We start from the raw sequence: 25698 nt of genomic DNA, 5'->3' as shown, positions 1-25698 counted from the left end.
TTTACCTGCTGGCTGTGGGGACAGAGTGACCAGAGGGGACAGAGGCTCCTGTTCGGGACCCAGCTGAGCTTCTGGCAGGGACATCAACTCTGAGCCTTCAATAAAGGCTGGAAATAGTGGCTCTCAGATTTCCACTGTCCTTACTTAAGTCAGCTTCAGCTAACTTAGTGCTTTTGCTGACTGAATCCCTTGTGTAGGTCACTGCTGAAACATGCACAGACAGGATTTCTCTGCACCTCCTGAATTGCAGTCCCAGGCTTTCAAAATACTTCAGGTTCTTTCAGCTCCAGACCTGGGGCTTCCTGGGTTCCCCTTGTGTGTGCTGGGTTATTTTCTCTGTGCTCAGAGAGATTGTATCTATATGTATCAGACACTTCCAAATGCAGACTTGTTCTTTTTCCACGTCTTTTCAGCTCCACTCATGTCTACTCTGTTTTATTTACCAGTGTTTAAGCTAACAGGTTTGTTGATAGAAGTGGCTCATGAGCCTGATCCCTGTTCTGACCCCTGAGGCTTGATAGAAGTACATTAAAACCCTGGCAAAAGATAAGTGCACTGTTATCAGAGGCAGTTATGGCACACTGTGCCATAAAATCCTTGCAATCCTGAAGCAAATCCTTGCTGTACCTGTGCCTGAGTAGTTCAGGATCCTCGTGCTGGTGGCAGGGACACACTTGGGATGTGCCTTTTCATCAGGATTTGGGTGAGGTATGGCCCCTTTCTGCCACATGTTCTGAAGATTGCTTTGATTTGTAAGCTGCCAGCTTAGACTGCGATAGCTGTTGAGGGTAAGAGTGATCTGATGGGATGTAAAGTGATTTTTATCCATCCCCCACACACCCTGCCCCCCGCCGATGGAGAGGATAAACATTCCATTGTTTTTTTGTGTGAAGTGCCTTTTAGTACCAGCAGCCCAGCAATGGGGGATAAAGAAAGCAGATGTGTCCCGTGTCTTTTTAAACTGCTTTTGTTTTTCTGATCACTCTAAAGGAGGCTTTTAATTTTATTATTTTTTCCCCCCCAAGCAGCAAGTGCTCCACAGGGTTTGATCAAAGCTCATAAATGATGAATTGAAGGAATGCCCGGCGGAGAACAGAACGCCCTCCTTGTGCTCCTCTCTGTGTGCTGAGAACACCATTGTTTCTTCCCGTACCTTTTCCATCCTCGAGCTTGGGGCTGGACAGAAAAGGCCTTTGTTCCTTGCCTGCCAGCTGAGACAATGCCAGTGTGTTGTCCTACCTCTGCTCCCAGCACCTGACTGGCCTGGGCTCTGTGGCTTTTGGCAGGCTGAGCACAATGGTCCTGCAGCTACAGCGTGACAAAGAAAGCAAAGGGCTTCAGAGCCTCCTTCCTCCAGCCCCTGGCCCTGCTGCTTCACAGCCCCAGCCACGTCTGTCTGTCTGTGCCTGCTGTTTTATTTGGGGTGCAGAGCAAAAGCCAGCACCCTGTCCTGTGCTCCAGGCTGAGAGATGCAGCTTCACCTGACAGCCAGGGCACACAGCTGCTGGCAGGGGACAGGAGGGGACAGAGACCCAGGCAGCCCTGGTAGTTCCCTGGTTGTTCCAGCTTCTCTGTAATTTCTGCAGCATCTCAGGTTGTGCTGTGTCGTGATGCAGAGGAGAGAGCTCATGGCTGTCTCTTTCTCTTGTTTTGGGGGTTTTAGCAGGAACAATAGCCTTGCAAATGAGGAGGGAGAGCAGATGCCATGGGCTGGGGTGGGGAAGGGGCTGGCAAGGACATGTTTGGGGAGCAGAGCATAGGACTGGCTCTTCCCTGGGTGAGAAACCAGAGCCATGGGTGTTTCAGGATGAGACCGGCAGTACTTGCTTCAACATCTCCCCCCATTCCTTGAGCTGCATCTCTCCTGCTGTTTTGCACCCAGGCTGATCCTGTGTACCCTCAGGCGCTGCAGCAAAGCAGTGGAAAAGGTGGTGGAGGTGCAAGTCACCCTTGCAGTGCTGCATTGTCAGACACCTGGCACCAGTGTCAAGTGCTGTAGTTCAACTGCAGGCTTCAGTCCGTGGCACTTGTGCCAAAATCCAGCATCAGCTCCTCTTTCATCCCCACCTCCTGCTGGAGTCCACCCCTCTATGAGCAGCCCTGGTGTTACACTTGATCTGTGGAAAGAGCTCGGCAGTGTGTTTGAGAAGAGCAGTGCTGGTGTCTGCTGGCATTCCATGCCAGAGGCCAGAGATGCCCATGCCATGGAGTAAGGACCTGACACAAAGGCACTGCTGGCTCCTGGCCAGTGTGACAGATGATGTCTAGTCACTACAGCCCGCCCAGCAGCTTTCTCTGGCCTCTGCTATCCTCAAACTGAGCTGTCTTGGTTTCAGCTTTATCTTTGCCTGAAGTTTGTTTTATGGGTATGCCTTCTGAATCCCCCCAGTTATCTGTGAAACTGTGACAGTGCCAATGCCATGGTCCCCTTACCCAGAGCCTGAACTCGGCTGCAGAGGCTGAATTTCACGTCCCCAACAGCTTTAACCAGAACAATGTAGCATTGCCTGGGTGAAGAATGTGATTTACTTGCATATGTGTGGCATGTGAACGCCAGGGCCAGAGGGCACCACTTGAGTCCTCTCCTTTCTCTTTCCCTTTGTTCCCCACCAGCCCTTTCCATCAGAGAGCCTGAGCCACTTGCTAGCACTTTTGTTTGGGGGTGAGGAGAAGAATGTGTGGGTTGGCAAGAGAAGGTGGGAGCGAGCTCTTTGGGAGGCAGGAGGCTGAGACTGAAAAAGCCAACAATCTAGGAAAGCCTGCAGACAAGTTTAAAATTAGATTGACCCTGTGCTTTCATATTGCTGGAATTTAATTCCTCTGACCCTGCAGCTTTTGGTGTGACTCAAAGCAAGGGTTCCCAGGCTGTGGTCAGTGGAGGCCAGTGCTGTCTGTGGCGTGTGTCAGAGACAGATGTACCTCCTTGTGTTTATAAAAGGTTGGAGAAAATCACTCTTGAGAAATTCAGTCTTGAGAAGCCAGGGAAGTGTCCTATACTTCTGTTGTCTTTGTCTGTGTCAGCGTGTGGCTTGTGTCTGGAGCCTGTTCCCCCTCAAATTGGGATACTGCTGCGTGTAAAAGCTGATCAGAGGTTTTTCCTTTTCCAGGCATGATTGTAACTGTTTCTCTTCTGTTCCTGTTTGCAGGTTGTGCAGCTTGACATTAAAGAAACTGGTAGTCTTAAAGGAATTGGATAAGGAGCTTATTTCTGGGGTCATTGCTGTCAAAATGCAGGTAATTGCTGCTCAGTTCTAAGAATTGTGTTGTTTGACTCAAAATACTGGCAGGTGCCCAAACTGAGCTTTACCTCCACATCAGGGTCCATTGCATCCACAGACTTCTCAAGCCCATCAGAGTGTTCTGGATCTGTGGAGACTCTTTTCTGACCCTTCTCCCACATTCCTACCTCATTTCACTGTTGTAAACAAAGAATATTGCTCTCTGATGGCTCAGCATGAGTCTCTCTGCTTGTAAAAATGCTCTTCACAGATCACACGTCACCTTTACTTCCTGAGCAGGCACAAAATCCAAGCCTGGTTCTCTGTTTAACAGTCTGGGGCTGAACATCTTGCTAACTGGGTCTTGGTTTGGAGAATCTGGGCCTTCCTCTGCTGGTGGGCAGCTCTGCTATCGAGTCTGTGGCCAAGATTTGTAGGGTGCCTGAACAGACTAATTGCTTTTCCTAAAATACAGTTGTCATCCTAGGTAAATAACCCACTTCACAGCAGATGTTTGTGCCATTTAATGAGGTGCCTCCATGTAGGTCACTCTGCCTGGAGGAGGGCTGGGAAGGAAGGAGGCTCAGTTCCACCGTGCTTGCTCACGTGCTGCTGTCACTGCAAACACTGAAGTGCTTAACTAGGAAAAGCCTGGCAGACCTATAAGCAGAACATTTAACTGTGTGTCCTGGTTTGAAAGACTGGTGTCTGCTAAGAAAGGCAGGAGTCTCTCTTTGAAATGGAGAATGTAAACCCCCTCCCTCCAAATTATTATAATTTTGAAATTAAGGAGCTCTCAGGCAAAGATATGGGAATAGGAATAACAGTTCTTTACTAGGAAAAATTAAAATAGAAATACACTATTACAAAGAACAAACCCAACATACTGACAGAGTCAGAATCCAGCCTGACACCCCATCAGTCAGTCAGGGTGTTGGCAGCAGTCCCATTAAATGGTGGCTGCATCCTCCTGCAGTGACAGATGTGGTTCAGTTGGAGCAGTGCTCCTGTACAAGGTGCAGTTTTCCTCCAAAGGTCCAGTGATGATGTGGAAGGGTCTGGTTTTCCTCTGGAACCCAGTGGGAAAGGCTGCGCTGATGTTCCAAATCTCAGATTTTATCTGGGTAGGAAATGCTTGGCTCCTCCCCCTGGGTGGAGCATCTCCCAGTGGGATGATGGAATTTTATCAGTCATGCAGTGGGACTCAATGGCCATTAACAGGAGAGATCTCCTGGAGGGAGGAATGGTTGTGGAAAAGATAAAGAGCACTGCCCCACCTGGTTTTTAGCAGATCTTGCATTGCAACCCTAGACACTGTGCTGAAAAGCTTCTGCTTTTCAAATGAAGAGCCAGGCAGACCCCTGCAGAGAGCTGGTTGTGTCATAGCACACCAAGTCTAGTTTGGAAGGTGAAATCAGGAAGAAAGAACTCATAGCTGAGCAGTCCAGCTGGGGTGAAAATGTATCCCTTTAAGTTGGAAGGGGTTCATGCACCCACAGCAGAGAGCAGAAAGACAAGGAGCTGCTTCACACACCTGGGTTTGTGAGAGCCTCAGAAGCACTGCTGTGGGTTTCCAGGCTGTCAGATACTGCTTATCAAGGCTGAAAGCTTTCCATATGTTTGCCCTCCTGGATGATGAATGCATCACTGTAAGCACCTGAGGCTTGTCAGCAAATGATCTATGCCTAGAGAGTGCCAGACATGGGTTGAAGTATTCAGAAGCTTTTATTAGGGCAAAACCTTCTATTCCTGTCCAGATTATTGCTGCTAACTTTCTATAGGTGAAAGCTTGCCCCAGGCCCACAGATCCGCAGGGAATTCTAACACATGGGGGTTTCATGTCCAGTTTTGTGTGTGTTGAGATGTGCACTGCTGCAGTGTTCAGACTCTGGCACCTGAGCAGTCCTCTCCACACTATTAAAATCCCTTTAGAGCTTGCAGGTTAGGATGCTGATGTTGACAGGCTTTTTCAGGGATGCTTTATTGGCCAGCAGTCAGGTTTCTGACGTGGCTGTTGTTGGAGGCTGGTGGTACTGGATCATCAAATACATGATGTCTGTCAGATGACTGCTTTGTGTGGGGAATTGCACGAGAGCTGTCAGACACCAGAGCCCTTCCAGAGGGGATGACTGAATTCAGACCTAATGAGAGCATCTTTACCTGCATTTCCCACATCTCCCTGCAGCCTGCAGAGCAGAGATGTTCAAAGAGCTGTCAGCTGCATTTTCCCGAGCCGTTGCTCTGTTTATCTGCTGCGGCCTTTTAAAAGCAACTATATTTGGTCTTTCATTAGGTTTTGGTTGCGTAACCAGCAAAGCAAGATTGCTGCTATTAGGAGCTTTGCACAAATGGAGCAGCTGCTGCTGCTGCTGCTGCCAGGGACCAGGCTGGCTGTGCTTCACTTGCACGTGTGCTGCTTGTCCTGGGGGCAGCCCTTGGGTGCCTGGCTCTGCTCTGTTGTCTGGTGTCAGATCTGCTGGAGCTCAGGCCCCTCAGCATTTCCAGAGAGGAGCTGAAGCTGTGTTTGAGGAGGAGGGGATGTAAACCAGGCTCTGCTGCCTCTCATCTCATGATGATGCTCTTTGAGGCTGATAGGGGCAGACTGCATTTCCCTTTGGAGGTGTTCACCCCCCCCAGTCTGTCTCTGATTTCCCAGATGCTGCTTTTTTGAGAGCTCCAGTTCTGTGCTTCTGGGAGATCAGCCCGTCTGGACAAAGCCAGATCTGCAGCCTCAGCAGAACATGGAGCCAGAGCCCTCTGAAACTTGCCACGGTGTTTGAACAACGCAGAAGGGTTTGCTAGGCAGCAGTCTGTCGTGTTTCCCTGCTCGTTTTCCTTCAAACATTCCCTGGAATGAAATGCTCACACAGTAAATAGCCTGGTAACTCTGTTAGCATAAGGCAGCCCACACACAGGGTTGATTTGGAGTTGCCCTGTGATACATTAAATCTCCAGACTCCACTGAGATGCTTTTTCTTTAATATCCCCAGCTACTGGCAATTATTTAGACAGGTTAAAGTCCTCATTTTCCCCAGGGAGGGGTGTGTGCACAAAAAGAAAAGCCCAGTCTGTCATGGCTAAAGGCTGGAGATTTAAACATGATGCTGCAGCCTCCAGACCCAGGAGATGAAGAGCCTTGTACCTATTGGCTGAAGTGAAAATAGGGGACTTCAACTCCAGGACTTGGGGGTTGACTCACAGCCTTTCATGACTGGAGTTTGGCAGAACAAAAGCTGCATTGTTGCCGTTAGGGACGGTAAATATGCCCAAATCTTTATTAGTCAAATATCTCCCTTTCATCTCATTAATATTTCACAGAAGTACAAGGTCAGAGCCATCCGTTCACTTCTCCCTGGTAGTCCCTGACAACGTTTCCTGGTGTGCAGTGAGCCTGGCTGGGATGGGATGTGAGAGGTGGGGAATTCACCGGCTGCTGGACTTTGTTTCCTGCAGGGCTCCAAGCGCATCCTGCGCTCCCACGAGATCGTGTTGCCCCCGAGTGGACATGTGGAGACGGAGCTTGCACTGACCTTCTCACTGCAGGTAGGGATGGATGGATGGATGGATGGATGGATGGATGGATGGACTTCCTTGTACAGCTCCCTCGTGGGTGTTTGTGTGGTGGCTCTGGGGTGAAGATCTGTTGGAAGCCAGAAGCCTGGGATTTCTGAGCTTTCTGTGCTTTCTGGCACTGACCCCCAGGAGAACACTGCTTTTCACCTGGGGCCTTGGAGAAGGCTCCAAATTTAAGTCACAGAGTTAGAATCACTGGTGTGTAGTTAAATAGAAGTGTGTGATTTCACATGGTGAAGGGTTTGGAATTTGAGGTTTTTAGAATACAGTAATAGGTATGGGACAAGATGGACATTCTTAGATGTTGTCTCTTTCTGTCTTCTTCATGGTTTCAGGTGGTAATTTTTGGTTGGACAGTTAGTGCTGCACTGCAGGTCATGGGGATTTGGTTATTGGGTAAAAGTATAAATAATACAGGTGTTAGCACTTTATTGGACTGTTTAGCTTTAAAATACCTTTGTAGCTAGCTGGATTTGCCTCCATTTAGCTTGCTTTTAGCTGGCAGCTAGAAGTGTTGCAGAACTCTCTGCACTTTAGATAAGATTTAATAAACAACCAAGCCCAAAGGAGAACATTTGTCTCCTTCGTGTTTTAATCCTGACTCTGAGTGAAGACAGAAGAAAATTAGGACAAGCCATTAATGAGGTGGTGCAGCTAACCCATTACAGAGATCCTGGTGAGCAGCAGCACAGCTTGAGTTGCCTCTCAGCACTCAGGGTCTGGGGCAGGGTGCTGGTTCACAGTGTTCCTTCCACAGTGCATCCTTTGCAGTCTGTCCTCTTCAAGTCCTGGCTGTGGCAAGAGCTGGAGCAGAGTGAGCTGGCTCTTTTTTGCCTTTTGTTGCCTTCTTTTTATGAGCAGCAGTGGAGGATGGCAGCCATGGGGGTGGTGTGGAGTGTCAGGCTGACAGAAGGCAGTAGCAGGAAGGAGTCAGGTGAGCCTCTGATTTGGAATTGCTGAGGGAGGCACCATTTGGGGAGGCAGGAGCAGTGTGCTTATAGTTACTCCAGGCTCTGGAGTCACAGGAATAGCTGGGAATTGGAACAAGTGCATGTTTTGGTTCTTCTTTTTCTCAAAAAAAGAGGAGCTGCCCTGGAGCTACCTCCTGAGCAGGAAAACAAGGTAAATAAGGGCTGGCTTGCTGAAAGTCAGAGAGAGGATGCTGCACACATAGAGCAGAGCAAGACAGGAGCATTCATACCTGGATTATCTGTGTTTTGTGACTGTTGGTTAGATCTTGACTTCAGGACTTGGATCTGGTGAGGAGAAAGGCTCAGGTGGTGATGTGGGGCTGGTTGTTGCTCAGACCTGTGCAGAGCTGAAGCAGGTAAGGCTTCATTGCAGACAGATGATAACTCTGCAGCTGTCCAAGCAGATGGCTGGGTTCACTGCAGCATTGCATCCCCTCTTTTGTGAGCAGGAGTAACCAAGCTGCATGCCAGCAATATCTACACCTGGATCCTGTGGCTGCAGCTTTCCCATGGTTGGGAACAAAGCTGTAAGACAAGCCAGGTCTCCCTCTGCCAGTCCTGTGTCAGCAAGGAGCAAGTCTGCAGATGTTTTTGGAATTAATTTGGATTATGGTGGTTTGGGTTTTTCTCTGGGGCTCAGAGCAATGCTGCAGCAGGATGCAGAGCACTCTACCTCAGTTTCCCCTGATGGGGCTGGGAGTTGAGCTAGGACAGGGGAGAGGAGTGGCTGTGACACTGAGCCTGCAGCAGAGCTGAAAGCAGAGATGTGCTGCTGGTCTCTGACTGCAGGAAGGGTTGGTGGTCTTGGATGCAGTAAGGCCTGGGAAGCATGCTTGAAACGGCACAGCTGGGTTTTTATGGCAACTTTTACTGCTGCTTAATTGGACAATGGCTGAAAGCTACTTCCAGCTAACAACTGTAGCTTAATTCAGCCACAATCTGAATTTAGTGCCTGGGATATATTTGAGGCTGGTGGTGGGCCACAGAGTAGAAGCATGTGGGTGTCACAGAGCAAGGCTTTGTTGTCTTGCAGCAGTCAGTATCTCCACGTTTCACTGTCAGCTCTCAGCACTGTGCTGCCTGCCTGGATCTGCAGCCCCTTGTCCCTTCAGTCACTGCCTGCTCAGTTCCTCCTCCTGAGGACATTTTTGTCCTTTGCAGGGAGTGTTCCCTGGTCAGAGCTGAGCTGGGGGTGTCCTGCTGGCTGGTACAACAGAGAGCAGCCCCTGGTGTGTGGCAGGTCTCTGCTCAGACTGCAGGGAGGAGTTTCCTGCTCTGTGGCCCAGCTGAGTGAGGCTGGAGTCTCACCCAGTCCTGCTTCCCCTCCTAACTAGAGCTAGAGCTGGACCAGCAGCAGCCTCTGTGGCAGGTGAGCTGCCATGACCCTTCCTGCTGGAATGTCTGCTTCTCCTGACCCATGCTTGTGTGGGGTTCACAGAGCCCAGGGAAATTCCCCAGCTATTCCAAGCACAACATCACAGCTCTCTGGCATTAATTAAGAGCTCTGCACTTAATTCCTGTCCTTAATCTAATAAACCATTCCAGATGGGAGAGATTACATCATTGGGGCTTCAGAAAAAGATTTTCCCTGACTCTCACTGTTCTGGTGTGGGTGTTTTCTCACCCCTCAGAGGTGCCTTGAGGTGTTTGGTGCTCCCTCTAAAAGCTTTTAAAAACTGTTTTGAGCCAAACTGTTTTCCTCTCCAATCTCTGTCATGGACTAACAGTCTCTGAAAAGTTTGTGTTGAAGCAGTTCTGTAGAGTTGGTAAGTCATGGCTGGTGTTAAAAAAGCTAGACTGTGCTACACAAATAGCTCATCTTTTCTTCTGGAGCTTTGCTTTTAATGGAGGAGCTGAGTGGCCTGAGTCTCTCTGTTCCTTTGTTTTAACTCTGAATGCTCTTCAGAGGTGGCCATGCAGTACACCTTAGAAAAACAGAAACTTGTACGTGTGTAGACTTGAGCTGTTCAGTTTAATCCCAGAAAACTGGACACACTCAAACTGAGCTGGTCTGGGACCAAGGGTGACTTGGGATTTCAGTTCTAGGTTTGTACTTAAGCAACCTTGGTGTGGCTCAAATGCTTGGAGTCCCTTTCCCTGCTGCCCTTCCAACACACAGAAGGGTCCCAGAAGCAAGAAATGGTAAATTTGGATGTGAAAGCTACCTCTGGCTTTTTGAGCCCCTCTTGCCCCTTCTCTCCAATAACTTTCTTCCATCCTTCTTTAGGGATGTTGCACATCTGAAGAGTCACAGGCTCTGTGTGCTTTGAGGCTGTCTATTAGTTAGGACTAAAAGGACTTTTTTAGGACTGTTGTTCCTCTCTTCTGCAATGCCTCTGCCTCAGGCCATGAGCAGTAGATCTTGCCCTTGCAGGGCAATCAGCTAATTAGTATTCTTGTTTGGGTGGCCACTGCTCCCAGCTCCCTGCAGAGCAGTCAGGCTTGCTCTGGACTGCAAATTAATATCTCAGGGGTTTCTGGTGGTGTTTGCTGTAATTTTCATAATGTCTCAAGGAAAAAAAAAGAAAGCAGTTCTTCCCTGCAAGAGAAGCATCCTTCACTTGGGAATGTCCTCTTTGAGATCCCAGCAATCAGGTTCTCCTGTCTGCTGGTTATTTAGCACTATTTATGTTGCATATTTGAAGCAGGTGTCCCAGTCTCCTCTTTTCTTGGGATAAGAACTGGTCAGGTTGCTGCTCTATCTTTCCTTGAAGGCTTTTCTTCCTTTGCACAGGTTCTCCCTCTTGGTTATGGCTAGCCCTACTCACTCCCTAAGTGAATACTTCACAGCTTTCCCTTCCTGGGGACTTCTGGAGGAGGTGTATAAACAAATGTATTTTCTTGTATGGAGCATGTCTTGGGAGGATTTATGTCTTTGCAATGTAGCCTGGCAGTAGGACAGGTTTTTTGGTTTTTTTCCTTGACTTAATTCCTTAAAATACAACCAATTGAGAAGTGTCCTTGTGCTGGAGGGAAGGAAAAAGCTCCTGCCCGGAGTGTGGGGGTCTGTGGCTGTCCCTGCCACTGCCCACGGTTTGTGTAGGGCAGCCCATGGGCTCCAGTTCTGGGCATCCTCTGTTCAGCTCTTGGGGAGAGTGTCTCCTGGAGGCTGCTCATCCCCCTGGGACCAGTCCTTCCCACGTGGAGCAGCTGCTGTGTGTGCCTGGGTTGTGTTTTTGGGGCTGGATTGTGTCTGAGCTGTTTGGGCAGAGCTGAAAATCGCTCGCTGCGTGTGAGCGGGCTGTAGGCACTCGGGAAAGCCCTGGGGCTCTTCCTTGGAGATGGAGCTTGTCCATGAAGCTTGGGAGATATTGCCAAGACACAAAATGAACTTTTGCACTGTTTCCCACCTCAGTACCCTCACTTCTTGAAGAGAGAAGGCAACAAGCTCCAGATCATGCTGCAGCGGCGCAAGCGGTACAAGAACCGAACCATTTTGGGCTACAAGACCCTGGCTGTGGGATGCATCAACATGGCTGAGGTGAGCTGCTCTTCACATGGTCTTTTACCCACGTGGACATTGTCCCTTCTCTCCAAACCCACTGTTGTCTCTTTGCTCATTGAGAAGTGCCTGGCTGGATTTCAAAGAACTGTAATCAATATTCACAGGGCAATATTTTAACCAGATATTATTAGTGAGTAATAATATTGAATGGTTTTTGTCTTAATAGTTAAAGCTTTCATAAGGATAGCTTGTGACCTTTTGAGGGTTTTATTGTTGTTTCGTGGCTTTGTTAGAGGGTCCAGATCAGAAGTGCAGAACAAGACAGAGTCACTTGGGCAAGCCTTCCAACCCTGAGAAGTGGTAAAGTTAAAGCAAGACTTGCTGTGCTTCTCAGTGCCACAGTATGAGAGTTCAGGATTAAGTAATTTCTCTCATTTTGCTTGAAAAACCCTTGGCCATTGTTATTTTGTGGCTCTTGGTAATTTAGGTGGAGCTCTATTCATGAGAAGTAAATGATGAAATTAATGCTGGAGTCAAATATGGATAAATTATTCACAAAGGCTTTCTGAATGGCATAGCTCCATGCTTTGTTATTTCATGGCCTGTTTAATCTCTGCTGTTTCAGTGTCCGAGTGTTTAGAAATGGGCTTAGCAGTAGCAAGTTCAGTTTAACACCAATATTTTTCTTCAGACTGCATTCTGTCAACAAATGACTTTTATCCAAAGTAAGCTAGTGTTATGCTGTGGTGAGCTATTACTATATAAAATAATTCACTCTAGAGACTGCTTCTCTTGTTTGAGTGCAGCTTCCCTCAGCCTTGCAGTGAATGGTGAGCTCCTTATTTGAATTGGCCAAATGCTTGGTGTTGCAGCTAACATTTTTCCTGTGCTGTTTGATTTGTTGGACAACTGGAAAGTAAATAGTGCTGTAAGGCAGAAAACATGTGGACCCATTAATTAGAGTCATCTAAGTGTTGGGCATTGGCTGCTGCTGCATGTGGTTTTTCTTATGTCTGTTTGTATGTCAGCTGACTGGGGTTGCAAGGTCAAAAATGTTCAAAGGTTCACCATGTTAGGAAATAGTTGCTCTCCAGCTCATCTGGAATATTTATGAAATTGAAGTCTTCAGAAAAACAGATTGTACAAGCCCCCCGCTCCCCTTTGGAGTTTATAGGATGATGACCCCTAAACTCCACTGACTCATTTCTTTAAAAAAAAAAAAAAAAAAGAGTTCTCTTAGCTGTTGAAGCAAAGCAGTGAATGGAATTGGGAATGAGCAGTTTCAGAGCAGGGGGCAGATGTTCCTCATCAGCTCAGGTCTGTTTGGGTCCCTGTGAGGAGCTGGCAGAGCAGCCTGGTGTGCTGGAAAGCTGATGTGCAGGTGATGTGCTTGTTCACTCTGGTGAGCAAGAGGAGAACACAAGGTTCTGGAGAGAAACCTTTGAGCTGTAAGTGGCAAAGGAAGGAGAAACCTGCACCAAAATATTCCTCTACCACTGACTTGTTTTTCATGACCTGCTGCTTCATTGTCCCAGGGTCATGGCCAGTTCCTCTGAGATTCATGTGTCAGCTCACTAGAGCAAGGATATTTTGCTTTAGGAGGCAGTTTACATTTGAATCTCACCAAGAATTTTTGCTTTTACTGGCTCTTTTGCTGGATATTAAGACAAAATGAAGTTCCTCAATTAGGTGTTCAGGAAGTGGGTAACTTGATAATTCAAATCAGTGCTGTGCTGGGGAAGCAAATACATAGTAATGAGGTAGTCAAGTACTCTGCTTCAAGGATGAGCTAATCAGCTGTTAAACTCAGAATGTTTTTTGATTCCTTGCATCACTTTCATTGGTAGTCAGATAAAATCTCAGCTAGCCTTGTGTATTGCCTGCAAGTGGCTCCTGTGGTTACACAAGGTCCTGGAAATGTAGAGTAGCTCCATTAACATAAATAACTCTTGTAGTATGCAAATGATGCGAGTTTGAGTACATTTAAATGCAGATTTGTACTGCTTAATTTCTGTCCCAGGTCATGCAGCACCCCACAGAAGGTGGCCAGGTTCTGAGCCTTTTCAGTAACATCAAAGAGGCTCCAGTGAAGGTGGCAGAAATCTGGATCTTCTCCTTGTCAAGTCAGCCAATCGACCACGAAGACAGCACTATGCAGGCCAGCCAGAAAATCAAGTCTACAGGTAAGAGTCCAACCACATTCTCTGAGGAGCAGTGTCTTCCTGAACCAGGAGTTAACCCCCACCTGGGCTTGGATGCTTCCTGGCACCAGTGAGGACTGGTTTGCACAAGTTGCTGTGTCTATAAGTGATCAGTGAAAAGAAAACCCACTTTGCAAAAGTGCTGCTGTGTGAGTGTGGCAGGAGTGGGGCATTGAATTGTCAGAGCTTCTCCTGCATGCCACACCACACCTGAGCCATCCAGCAAGGGTTGGCTGTATCCTCCCCAGTGCTCTCCCAGCATTAGTGGTGGATGTTTGGAGAGCCTGTAGCTCCTCACCTGGCTATCAGTGTTGTATTCAGGAGATTCACATTTAAGCTACTCTTCCATCTTTTTTTTCCTTTGAGTATTCTACAATGAATGTCATTAACTTTAGATGAGACCTGCAAACCTGCAGCATGTTTTGCTGTTGGAATGATGGCCTGGCTTAAGGAGTGTAAAGCCATGATGTTGTGCATTGGATGGGGAAGTCACTGGAAAGATTTTGTGATGATGTTTTAACGTGGTACCAGCCCTCTGCTCACTGCTGCAGGAGTGACCTGCTGAAGGCAGTGCAGTGCCTGGGGCCAGGCAGCTGACCTGGAGCTCATTTCCATAAAGGTTTTAGACTCTGTCATGTTTTAGTCGCCCCTTTAAGTCAGTTATGCTCACAGTTAGGAGGAAAAGTAATTTTCCTTGTGGAGAAACCTCTTTACTTGCTGCTGTCTACCAGGTGGTTTCCAGGGTAAAAGGAGGAGGAGCCTTATCTGTGTCCTGGTCCTTCCTTCCTGCTGGGTGTGTTTCTCCTCATTCCTTTCCTCCAGACAATTCCCATCTCACTGGTTCTAGCATGGATAGATGCCTGCCAGGTTATCTTCTCCTTTCTTGATTCGTGACTTAGCTGGCCTTTTCTGCTCCTGAGATGAGACCTTGAAGGAGTTTCACAGGATCTCTCTCCTCTTTCCTTCCCTTTCAGACAACTATTCCGAGGAGGAGTACGAGAGCTTCTCTTCTGAGCAGGAGGCCAGTGATGATGCCGTACAGGGCCAGGTACTGTTCAGGGCATGGCTTCTCCCTGAGAGGGCTCAGTGGAGCATGTGCACTCCCAGCTCCTGCTTGAGACTAAAAGCCTATTTCTATATCTAAACCATGCCAGTGTGAGGCTGTTCCCAAGTGTTCAGCTGCAGTGGAGAAGGCCTGCACAGTAACCCATTTCTTCTGCCATGCTGTGATTTATCTGTTCACGTGCTTGGTCTTGAGCTCCCTGAAAAAACATTGGCATCCTTGTGCTTCTCTGCTTAATGGTCAGGGTGTCATTTCTTTGCTTCTGCAGAGCTCATTGGAGTCAGAGAGCCCAACTGGATCCCCAGCTGTAATTAAAGGGCCAGTGGGGTCTGAAGCAGCCTTTAGTCTTTAATACCTTTTGCTTTGCACAGTAGGTCCTTATGGAGAATCCCCTGACTAGATGTGAGATGCTTTTGAGTTTGGGTTTTACCTTCACACTTTGGCATCACCTGCCTTTCACCTATCAGAGGGTGACACTGAGAGAGGGACCCACCAAAATGTGGGGCTGTGACTGTCCGTGTTCCTTGAATGTAGAGCTAGGGCTGTTTTGCTTCTCCAAGCTGTTACTCCTGTCCCTGCAGACCTGTCTCACTTCCTTTTCCCTCTACCATCCTAACTGGAATTCAGGCAAATGCTGGATGCCTGGAAGACAGAGCAGCAGGTTCATCTCCGTAGGAGGAACATTTTTAGCACTTAAATGCTCGTGTGTGGCAGGATCACCAAGGTAACATGGGAATCCTCTTTCTGTTCAGGATTTGGATGATGATGAGTACGAGATGGGGAAGCCCAAGAAGCAGCGGAGATCGATAGTAAGAACGACGTCCATAACCAGGGTCGGTGGAAATTAGTTTTACTAACACTGATGGGGTTTGGCCAGGATGGGCAGTGCATGTGGCTTGTGGGAGGCAGGACACGCTGGCCCAGCATGGAGCTTGGGGAGCATGGTCACAGTATGTGAAGAGTTAGAAAAAGCATCCAGTTCAGGCAGTGGGACCGTCCAAGGTGTGTGCATGTCTTGACTGCAAGGTTAAGGAGCTCCAAAAATCATGCAAGTGTATGAAATTCCACCCCCATGAAGAAGCCAGGATCCATGCTTGTCAAAGTCCTGAAAGTAGCTCTAAGTGCAGGAAAGTTCTCCTATTTGTGTTCTGCTAAGAGAGGCCAGTGGGAAGTTCTCAAAATGAAGGGGTTTAGTCAGTGGTTGGAGCTTGATGGGCAAACTTCAGGTGGTGGATGTGCTGCTGAGGCAAAAGCAGTAGCTGGCTTTTATGTATATAGGTTTAGAAAGATGCTTGTGGCTGTCCACCCTCCCAAACAAGCATGAGTGTGCCTGCAAAGCTGCACTTGTGTGCAGCAGAGACTTGTGCTTCACCACACCACGGTCTAAGGCTGTTCCTGAAATCCATGTTTTGATGAGGTCTTAAATAAACCCTGTTTTGGCCTGAATCTGTCACTATAAAGATCCTTTCTGTGAGACCAGGAGTGTGCTGGCTCACACCCTCAGTGTCTGTATCATTTTGAAGCATCGGTGACCAGTCAGGACAAAATCCACCGCTTGGTTATTGAGCAAGGAACTCATAATAGCAATGCCTTGCTAGCCCTGGCCTCTGAACTGATGCATCTCCAGCTGTGCAAAACTGGGCTTGGTGATGCCAGTCAACACCAGCCCAGCTCCAAACAGATCTCCTCTCTCTGAAACCATTCAGGCCAGCAAACAGCTCTTGCTGTGTCACCTTAGCTGCTTCATGCTGAGTGTCCCCGCTCCATGGGATGCTGAGCTGGTCCCAGGTGTTGTCATGGATGGTTTGGCTTGACACCCTGAGCCAGAGGAGAACTTTCACTCTTGTGAGAGCATTTCAGTCTCAGGGATGGAGCTTGGGGTGCATTTATTTCACCTAAGCTTCAGCTGTCTTGAAGGTAGGTGCAGGATAGGAGTTCAGAGACAAAGGGTGCAGTTCTGTGTGAAGTGTCTGAGGCCAGATTGGGAGTAGGCACTTGCACTTGGAAGAGCTCAGGAGAGTCAGCAAATGAGCAACTTCTTTCACCTCAGAGTGGCCTGGTGCCAGGATTTCCTTCTCCCTTTCCTCCTGACACAAGGATGCCACCTCAAATGCTCTGTACCAGCACTTAGACCTGGGTCCTTCTTGAGAATGTGCCCGTGAGATTTGTCAGTGACAGGCAGAGGAGGGCTGGGCAGCTCCTGGCAAACCTCAGCTGTTTGATCCTGCCAAAGGGGGAGCACCTGGGGGTGAGCAAGCGCCAAGGAGGTGCAGCAGTTTGCCTTCTGTTGTTCTGGCCTTGGTTCCTGCTGGGTCCAGGATCTGGGATAAATGTGCTGAGGATAAGTGCCACAGCTTTTCACCAGTGCTGCTAGTGAAAGAAATGAACCTGCCATGCAAGCTCCTGCAAAACCCCCCCCATGCTTTGGTGTAAAAATCATATTTGTTCTTGGGGTCAGTGGGTAGTTGTCTATGTTGGCTCACCCTTGGTAAGAATCAAAAGCTGACTGTTTTCCAGGAATATATCAAAAAGGTGCAGGGAGGTGATCTGGCAGATAAAAATTCTTATCCACTGTGTGTCCAACCAAAAGTGAAGTGCCATCTTCCATTTGTAGTGCTTATTGGAGTGGGACCTTCCAGTTGGTGGGAATGAAATTGCCACAGGCATGGAAAAGCTGATTTCAGTGTAAGAACAGCAGAGAGGTGCTCTGTGGTGCCAGGTGTTGTTTGGTTTTAAACAGCAGTGTAGCACCAGTGTCAGATATGTCTGGCTTCTTGCAGGCTGGGAGAAAACAGCTCACTTAATGCTTTACTTATGTGAAAGTGTCTTTAACTTGCAGCAACAAAACTTCAAACAGAAGGTTGTGGCATTGCTGAAGAGGTTTAAAGTGTCTGATGAGGTGAGTAATTCCTTCTGTAAACCTTCCTGCCTTGTGTGCTGCCCTCTGCTTGGTGCATCTTGCTTTAGTTTTCAGGAGCGCTCCCCTGTTTCCTCCTGTTCCCTTCTTTTTGTTTTCAAGTCCACAGTGGATGTGACCTTTCCTTACAGGGAAAGCTTGAGGGCCAACTCCTAAATGTCAGCAAACATTTTCTGGATGAAGTTTTATGAAAAGCAGATTTTGGCAGCCGTGTGTGTCCCCATTAGTTTTGCAGATTGCTTTGAAATTATCTTTGACCCGTTCATAGGCAGACAGTCCAAGCTGTATATTGCTTGTGAAGTTAAAGCCCAGCCTGTTTGATCATCTTACTAGAACAGCCATGAAAAACTTGGATAGGGAGCTCAATCTACAAGAGTCAGCTGCTTGGTCGGAGCTGAAAAGGATGAAGCAGATCCAAACCCCAAGAAACCTGTGTGACATGAAGTATCTGCCACAAAACCAGTTCACATCTCCTTTGGCTGTGTGCTGATTCTGTGCCTTGTGGGAAGGAGTGAGTAACTCCTCGTGCTTCCTTAACCTTTCCAAGCAGTCCTGCTGGCTCTGCTGCTCTTCCCAAGGTAGCTGGGGAGAGTCAGCACCCACAGCTGAGAGCTCAGCTGAGCTGCTGCTTCTCTGCAGCTGCCACTCAAAAAGCCAGCTCTGGCCTGGGCACAGCCCCTGCTTGCTCTGGGGTGGATGTAAAATCAAGTTCAGTGTGAGTTGTGTGTTCTCCTTGCCTCCTCCAGGTTTCAGGCGCCTCCTGTGGACGTTTTTGGGTATCAAATCAGGAGTGTCAGGGCAGCTTTTTCAGTAAAACCCAAGACAGGCTAGGCTGTTTGGAATGTGGAATTTTGTACTGGTTCTAGGAAAACTGAGATTCCTCTGGAACCCTTTTAAAGTTCTCTATTTATAGAATAGGGTTGAATAATGGGCATAACCAGTGGTTAAATGGTAGATGCCTAGTCCAGTATGTAAGTCCTGCTTAACCAGGCATTGGCAAGCTTGATCCAAGACAAACATTTCTCAATATTGAATGTTCCTTGGATCATTATCATATCCTAGCACTAGGAACAGAATCTTCCTCCCAGGCAGTGGTGGGGGCAGCACGGGTGATGTGGGATCAGTCTGGCTCCCAGCAGTGCTGGTGATAGCTGTTTTTGTCCTGTGCAGGTTCTGGATTCAGAGCAGGACCCAGCAGAGCACGTTCCAGAGGTGGAGGAGGATTTGGACCTTCTGTATGACACGCTGGATATAGAGAATCCCAGTGACAGCGGGCCAGAAATGGAGGATGATGACAGTGTCTTGAGCACTCCAAAGCCAAAGTTAAAGTAAGTGTGAGACAGCTTATGCTGGGCCAGAGAGAGACCATGCACAGTGTCAGATGTTGGTTTTATTCTGCCCTTCCATGCTCATTTTCCCCTCTTGGTGTGGTGGTGTTGGAATGGGAATGACAGCTTTGTGATCTAGAGGCAGTGTGTGTGGGGTCTGACTTCCCTTCAGTCCCAGTTCTTCTTTGTTCCCTTTGCAAGTGTTCTGCTGCCCTGCCACCTGAGCACAGGGAAGAGTTGGTGGCAGGCAGAGAATTGAACTGTACACAGGGTTTTGAAGAGGCAGTAGAAACAGGAAGGAAATGTGCACTAGGGCAGAAATAGAGGCAGGGATGAACAGGGCACACTGTCTTTCTGGAAAGACCTTTCTTGTAATAACACCCTGTGTGGAAAGAGAGTCTTTGCAGGGATTAAGGAAGCAGAGCTGCAGGAAACAAATGAATTCCTTAGAGCCCAAAGGCACTGAGAGCAGCACATGTGGATGTGCTCAAGCCTGTTCTTAGAGAGCTCGTGTGGGTCAGTCCCAGCACTGCAGAGCTGAGCTGGGGCTTCTGGCTCGGGGTCTGCAGCAGATGCAGAGCCCTGAGCTGACAGAGCTGTGGCACATCTCTGCTCAATGAAGGCTGAAAATGTGAGACTGAGCTGCACTCGTGCTTCTGGCTGGTGTGTGCTTGCCTGCTCAGGCCCTCAGGGTGTGATGGCTCTGAAACAAAGAGCTGTGGCACTGACCATGCAGCTGGTCAGCACAGCAGCTGCTAAATCTGCTAATGACCAGGTGTCATTATAGCCTCATTAATGTTGAATAAGCTCCCTGGGCTAAGAGCAGATTCTGAGTCTCTGTAACTGTCAGTGAGCCAGAAGATGTCAAGGATGGACTGGGGCAGCAGTGGAAATGGTGGGACTGGGAGCATGGAAAACTGCTTAACCCAAGGTACCAAGCAGTTGGTAGGCCCTGCCTTGAAGAGATTTAAGAATAGATTGTGTTGTGGTAAGCAGCTGCTTTGAAACAAGCCAAAATGTTTTACTTTACACACTGAGAGTTCATATCCTGTTCCCTGGAGCTGAGGAGCAAACTGTTCTGGGATATGTGATTGCTGGAGTAATGCTGGAATAAGAACTTCATGTGTGTGGTCCTGGGGAGGCACTCTGTAGTTCCCTGGGTCCAGTTCTTGTGTTCATATCTTGAAGAGGATTTGATAAATGTTGATGGCTTTGAGGCAGGTTTTTCCCACGACAACAGAAAATCGGTTCCTTACGTTGTAATTGAGTCTTGTAGGCTGATGTGATGAGCTGCCTTTTGAGTGGAAGCACAATCTGATTGTGTGTGGTACCTTATCTTACTGAGCAAATGTGTAATTGGAGCCCAGGGCTGGCAGCCAAATCCAGATGCAAGCTGGAAAGAAAATGCATATTAGCCCAAGAATCACTTACCCAGGAGCAGAGTGCTGGGAGATGGGGGGAACCAGAAATTCTACTTGCTGTATGTCAGTCAAAACCTGGATTCAGGGATGCCTGGACTTTCTGGCTTCTCTTACTGTCCTGGACACCTTCCTCTCCTTTCAAAAGTAGCCTATTTTACTTGGAACAATTGGGGAGCAGGAAGATCTTCTGGGAACTGTCATGTTGCTTTTCTCTGAATGTTTTTGGTAATAAGAAATGGGTATTTCTTTTCTTATTCAGACCTTACTTTGAAGGACTGTCACACTCCAGCTCTCAGACAGAAATTGGGAGCATCCACAGCATCAGGAGCCAGAGAGAGCCACCAAGTCCTGTAAGTCACATTTCAAATGTTACTTCTCTGCACTGTCTCTAATTGCATGTGTAAATTAAAGCAGCCTCTCTGCCCCCCTCCAAAGATTTGGATGCAGAGATAACAAATTTTCTGCTCAAAAAACCCATTTGGATTTTTGGGGGATTGGGGATTTTTTTTGGCCAGTGTGGGATTTTTGTTTTGTTTTCTTTTTTAATGCAAATGTTGTATTAACTCAAAGGGTGCATCTTCGGGTTCTGTATTGAATACTTGCTGGTGGTGTGAATAGCTTCAGATTCCCATGTGCCTGAAATGACTGCCAGGATGGGAGATGTTGCCTGGGAGTTTTAGGGACTTCCTAGCACTCTGTGGAGGAACCTTTTCTTTGCTCTTGTTGGGGTGCTTTTCCTGGTGGCTGACAGTGAATGGTCAGGGGCAGCTCAGCTGCTTTTCCATTCCCTCCTGGATGGGCATGAAGTGTCAGTGCCATCCCAGGGCACTTCATTGCCTCTCCTGTGTGTTGTGCATCAGCTTTGCCCCATCCCACACCGATGTGTGCAGTCCTGGTGTGAGCAGGGAGCACTGCTGGCCATGCTGCAGAGCTGTGGGATGTTTAAATGGGGAAGCATCTCTTCTGAACAGCCTGACCCAGAGAGCATGGCTGGAAACTGTGCTGGTGCTACACCTCCTGAGGATTTTTCTTCTCTCAAGCAGGTAGAAGTGCCTGAAAAGACTAAGAGTCTTGGAACCAAACATGCAGGCGACAGTGTTTCTGACACTGTCCCTTATGTAAGTTGAAAATTCACGTGTTGTCCTTCCTGCTGTCAGTTTGGGGTGCATCTGTCTGTCCATATAGCTGCACATGCAGCACAACTTCCATCAGCTGCAGTGAAGATAGCACTGAGTTCTCCTCCTGACCTTAGTTTGGGGTCTTTCAGCCTTTTGTGGGTGAAATGCTCTATTTGATCTTTTGTTCAAACAGTCCAAGGAAGGCTGGCCCAAAGTTTGCTGTTGAGCATATAAAGGATGCTCAAGGCTGTTCCATTTTATCAGACAGAAGCGTTACTTTAAGCTGAATTGGCAAAAATCAAGCTGATCCTGGGGTAAAAATCCCAAAGCTCAAGTTGCTCTGCTGGGAACATGGGGTGTGGAACATTTCTCTCCCTTTAGCTAGCTCATTTGGGTAAGAGGAATTAATCTGCGTTGCATTTGAACTGTGAGAGTGCCTGTTCCAAACAGCATATCTGAACACCTTTCCTACCTCCAACTCCCTTGTGAGGCAGAGCTGGGTAGCCCCAGAGAGCCACTCCTGGTTTCTCCCTTTTGGCAGTGAGGAGGATGTCTGGAAGAGGCAGGCTCAGTGTGACCCAACCAGAGCTAAGCTCCCAAGGTGAGACAGAGGGGAGAGTTTGTTCCTGGTAACTCTGTTCGCTGTGTTTTTGCAGGAGTCTAACCAGCAAACTGAGGTCCAGGAGGCTGAACTCCCCACTCCAGATGTGTTTGTGGAGAAGCTCCCACCCAGTGGGAAGATCACGAAGACAGAGTCCCTCATCATCCCATCCACCAGGTACAGAGGCACAGTGCTGTGCTTGCTGCAGGGCTGCTCAGGAAGTCATGGCCAACCTGCTAGGATTTGGTCAGGGTGGCTTTAAGGCACTAAACTGCAAGGACACCCTGCTTGTGTTTGGGCACTTCAGTGATGGGTCTGCAGTACTTGATGAGTGAATGGTCAGAGATATTCTGTGCTGATTTGGACTGCAGTTTGCCTGCCTGGATCTTGTTCTGCTGGTGTAGCAGTAGCAGAGGGGTGGTGTGGGTGTTGGCATGGGCTGTGGAAGTCATCCCAGGACTCCTGGGAATGTGCTGTGCACTGTCAGAAGCAGAATCCTCAGGTCTCACGCTAGCTCAGATCTACGTGCAGAACTCTGCTGACATTACTGGGGTTGCCAGGCTGGGTGATGGGGATTTGGGGGCTGTGTCTCACTGGGAAAAGTGCCAGCCCTGGGAGTGCACTGTGTCTCCAGCAGGTCTGAAGGGAAGCAGGCGGGGCGCCGGGGGAGAAGCACATCGCTGAAGGAGCGGCAGGCGGTGCGGCCGCAGAACGAGCGAGCCAACAGCCTGGACAACGAGCGCTCCCCGGACACCAGGCACCACCTGCAGGTGTGCACTGCACTGCTGCTCCCTGCCCTCCCTGCTGGGAGCTCTGCACCACTTCATCAGGGCTTTGGCTCAGCCTCTTCTGCCTTTACTCAGAGCAGGATTAACGAATACATGTTGGAAATGAATTTTCTCGTGTTGGGGTTTGGTTGTTTATTAAATCTTATCAGAAAGTACAGAGAGTTTGACAGCACTTCTGGTTACTTGCTAGAAGTGAGGAAAAATGGAGAAAGATCCAGCTGCTGCAAGGTCTCTCAAAGCTAAATAGTCCAGCAGAGAGTTAACACCTGTATTATTTATACTTTTAACCCAATAACCAAATTCCCATGACTCTGTGTGACACTGATTGGCTATCCAGAAACTACTACCTGAAACTCGTGAAGAAGAAGGAAGGAGAACAAAGATGAACACCGAAAAAGACACCACCCAAAATCCTCCATCCTATCCCATACCTATTACTATAGTATAAAAACCTCAAAACCCATCACCATGTGAAAGCACACAGTTCTGTTTAGCTACACACCTGTGATTTTAACTCCATCACTCAAATTTGGAAGCCTTTTCCAAGGCCTCAGGTCAGAAGCAGTGTTCTCCAGGGGGTCAGTGCCAGACAGCACAGAAAACTCAAAAAAACCCAGGTTTCTGGGATCCAACACCTGTCTTCTCTTCCTTCTGGTCCAGGCTCTGTCCCTGCTGGCAAAGAACTGGGCCCTGCAGCTTCAGGAAGGAGGGAATTTATGTATTTCCTAAAATTGTATCTTCCATCCAGTCTGCTGGGGTTTGCTAGCTTGTAGCATTGTCAGCCAGCCATGAACTCAAAACACTGGAACAGATTGTTAGAATGAGAAATGAATAGGGATGCATTGAGGATTTACTCCTGTGAAAGAAGCAGATTGCTAGGGACTGTCTTGTGCACAGCATATGTGCCAGGCTTTTGTTAGCTCTGGGACTGACTTATTTCCCTCCTTGAAGGAGATTGTTCCTGGCTTTTATGAATCTTAAGTTCTTGGGCTGCTGTTAGTTGGTATAAAGTGATGTAAGTAAAAATGTGTGGCAGAAAGAGCAATGGCCAACAAATCCATGGTGGCTAATATTGAAGAAGCTGCAGAGTGTCAGCTCCAGCAGCCTGGTGTGCCTTTGCTGATGGGGTGACTGGCCAGCATGCACAGCCACCTCATCACCTGCAAGAGCTGGAGCTTGATGGTTAGAGGTGACACCTCTTACTGTTCTGTCCTCTGTGTCTTTATTTCCAGATCCCCAGGAAAACAGTGTATGATCAGCTAAATCACATCCTGGTTTCTGATGACCAGCTGCCAGAAAACATTATTCTTGTCAATACATCTGACTGGCAAGGCCAGGTAAGGGCAGGAGACATTGCCTGCAGCACAGTTCTTCTGTGCTGTTCCTCCTCAGGAATGGCCAGACCTTGAGCTCTGCAATAGCCAAGTAGGTTCTGCTGCATTCTGCCTGCAGAGTGTTCAGTGCCCACAGGCACTGACCAGGACATGCTGGGATCTTACAAAGTTTTGCCACCTGAGCCTTTCCACAGAGGTGTTTTCTCTTCCAAGCAATGCCATTCCTTCTGGTTAGCAGCACATTGGCAATAAAGCTAAACCCTGGGGCACTCAAAACCCTCCTGAACTGTGGTAGGCTGGGAGAAAATAAGCAGGGAGTTCTGACCTTGTGGTGGTTTAGGCTGAGATTTCTGAGCATGGCTGGTGAACAGGTCAGCTCTGTAGCCATGTGCTTGTGATTGCTGGCTGCAGCAATCCCCCATCCTTGCTGAGTGATAGTTGTTTTAAGAACCCTGAGCAATACTTTCTTTTGCTGACAGCATGGAGCAGTTTGTTACAGGTCTGGAACAAATTTTGCTCCTTTTGGAACCTTATTCTGGGAAGGCAATAAAATATGTATGGAAGAGGACCAGTGAACATGTGCTGGGTGGCTGTTGCCTGGGGAACTTGTGCCAGACTTGTGGAGTTACATTGTCTGGTTTGGTTTTCTGCTTCTGGAAGAACTAGGGTCTCAATGTGTGAGAGAGCAAAAACACCATTTATACTGGCAAGACAGAGAAATGCTTTCTAGAGATGGACAGAAGGTGTTGTAGCTCATCTTCCAGGGGTTCTGGCAGCTTGTGCCTGCAGTAGCAGAGGGCATGAAGGATATGGACTGGGGTGTATAGATTAGTCGTGCAGAAATTGGACATGTGAGATAATTACTGAATGCCCAAATTATGTCCATGAGGTGTGTGGTGTCCCCATCAGCTGCACAGAAGGGAAGCAGTTCCTCATGAGGAACCTGGGTGGTAGCACCCTTCCCTTTCTTCAGTGTTTAAGGGTGGACAGAGCTCTGAATTTTTTTAAAATGGAAATCAGAGAGATGCTAGTGCACTTCCAGAAGCAGGCAGGTAGACAGTGTGTGCTCTTTGCCAGAGCTGTCTGCTGCTGCTGCCCTGCCCTCTGTGGCTGTAAAAACAGTGCTGCTCTAGGGTTGTCATTGCCGCGTTTGGAATATGGTGGTGTGCCTGTCAAGAAGATGTTGCCGTTTCTCTAGGAGGAGAACTTTCCTTTGGCTGCTGTGCAGGGAGGAGGCATTTGTGAAACAGCCATATCCCCTTCAAATCAGACACAGGGAGAGTGCCCAGGAGTGGGGGTGGGAAGAGCCAGGAGATTGGGGAGAGGCACGTTTTCCTCTTGTGACAAACTGTACCAAAAAAAAGGCAAAAAACTATAAAATGTTTTGTTCTCTCCTCAGTACCTTTCAGATGTCTTGCAAAAGCACACCTTGCCAGTGGTCTGCACATGTTCCTCTGCTGATATTCAGGCAGCTTTCAGCACAATTGTCTCCAGGATACAGAGATAGTAAGTTCTCACCTTGCTTGTGTTGTGTCAGCCCCTGTGCCTCAGGACTCAGGGAGTTCATTTCTCGACTGCTGCATGAAACCTGTCCAGTGTGCTCTCCTGCAGTCAGAATTGTGTGGCTCTTCAGCTCTCACAGCCCTGCAGGGTGCTACTGTTCTGCCTGATGTGGGGCATGTGAGTCACCAGCAGCAGTGATGATCAGAGATTGTGCTTT

General features: G+C 48.2%; 1 protein-coding gene across 10 annotated transcripts in view; it reads left to right on the top strand.

Annotated features, from left to right (window-relative positions):
* Positions 1–25698, top strand: part of PACS2 (phosphofurin acidic cluster sorting protein 2) — a 77893-nt gene that overhangs the window by 23856 nt on the left and 28339 nt on the right. For 2 of the 10 annotated variants that reach the window (XM_033066928.1, XM_033066922.1), the window contains exons 2-15: positions 3147–3234; positions 6672–6761; positions 11118–11243; positions 13228–13390; positions 14383–14456; positions 15224–15304; positions 17311–17370; positions 18559–18716; positions 20397–20487; positions 21181–21255; positions 21912–22033; positions 22494–22626; positions 23877–23981; positions 25378–25484. In XM_033066928.1, coding sequence (XP_032922819.1) covers positions 3147–3234; positions 6672–6761; positions 11118–11243; positions 13228–13390; positions 14383–14456; positions 15224–15304; positions 17311–17370; positions 18559–18716; positions 20397–20487; positions 21181–21255; positions 21912–22033; positions 22494–22626; positions 23877–23981; positions 25378–25484 — 1473 coding nt within the window. Of the gene's footprint in view, positions 1–3146; positions 3235–6671; positions 6762–11117; positions 11244–13227; positions 13391–14382; positions 14457–15223; positions 15305–17310; positions 17371–18558; positions 18717–20396; positions 20488–21177; positions 21256–21911; positions 22034–22490; positions 22627–23876; positions 23982–25377; positions 25485–25698 lie in introns of all 10 variants that reach the window. The other 8 variants (XM_033066927.1, XM_033066920.1, XM_033066926.1 and 5 more) reach the window with 6 other exon arrangements.

This window comes from Catharus ustulatus, chromosome 9, assembly GCF_009819885.2.
Source record: "Catharus ustulatus isolate bCatUst1 chromosome 9, bCatUst1.pri.v2, whole genome shotgun sequence".
Classification (NCBI taxonomy): Eukaryota; Metazoa; Chordata; class Aves; order Passeriformes; family Turdidae; genus Catharus; species Catharus ustulatus.
Note: the sequence above shows the minus strand (reverse complement) of the source record. Positions and strands in the feature narration are given on the sequence as shown.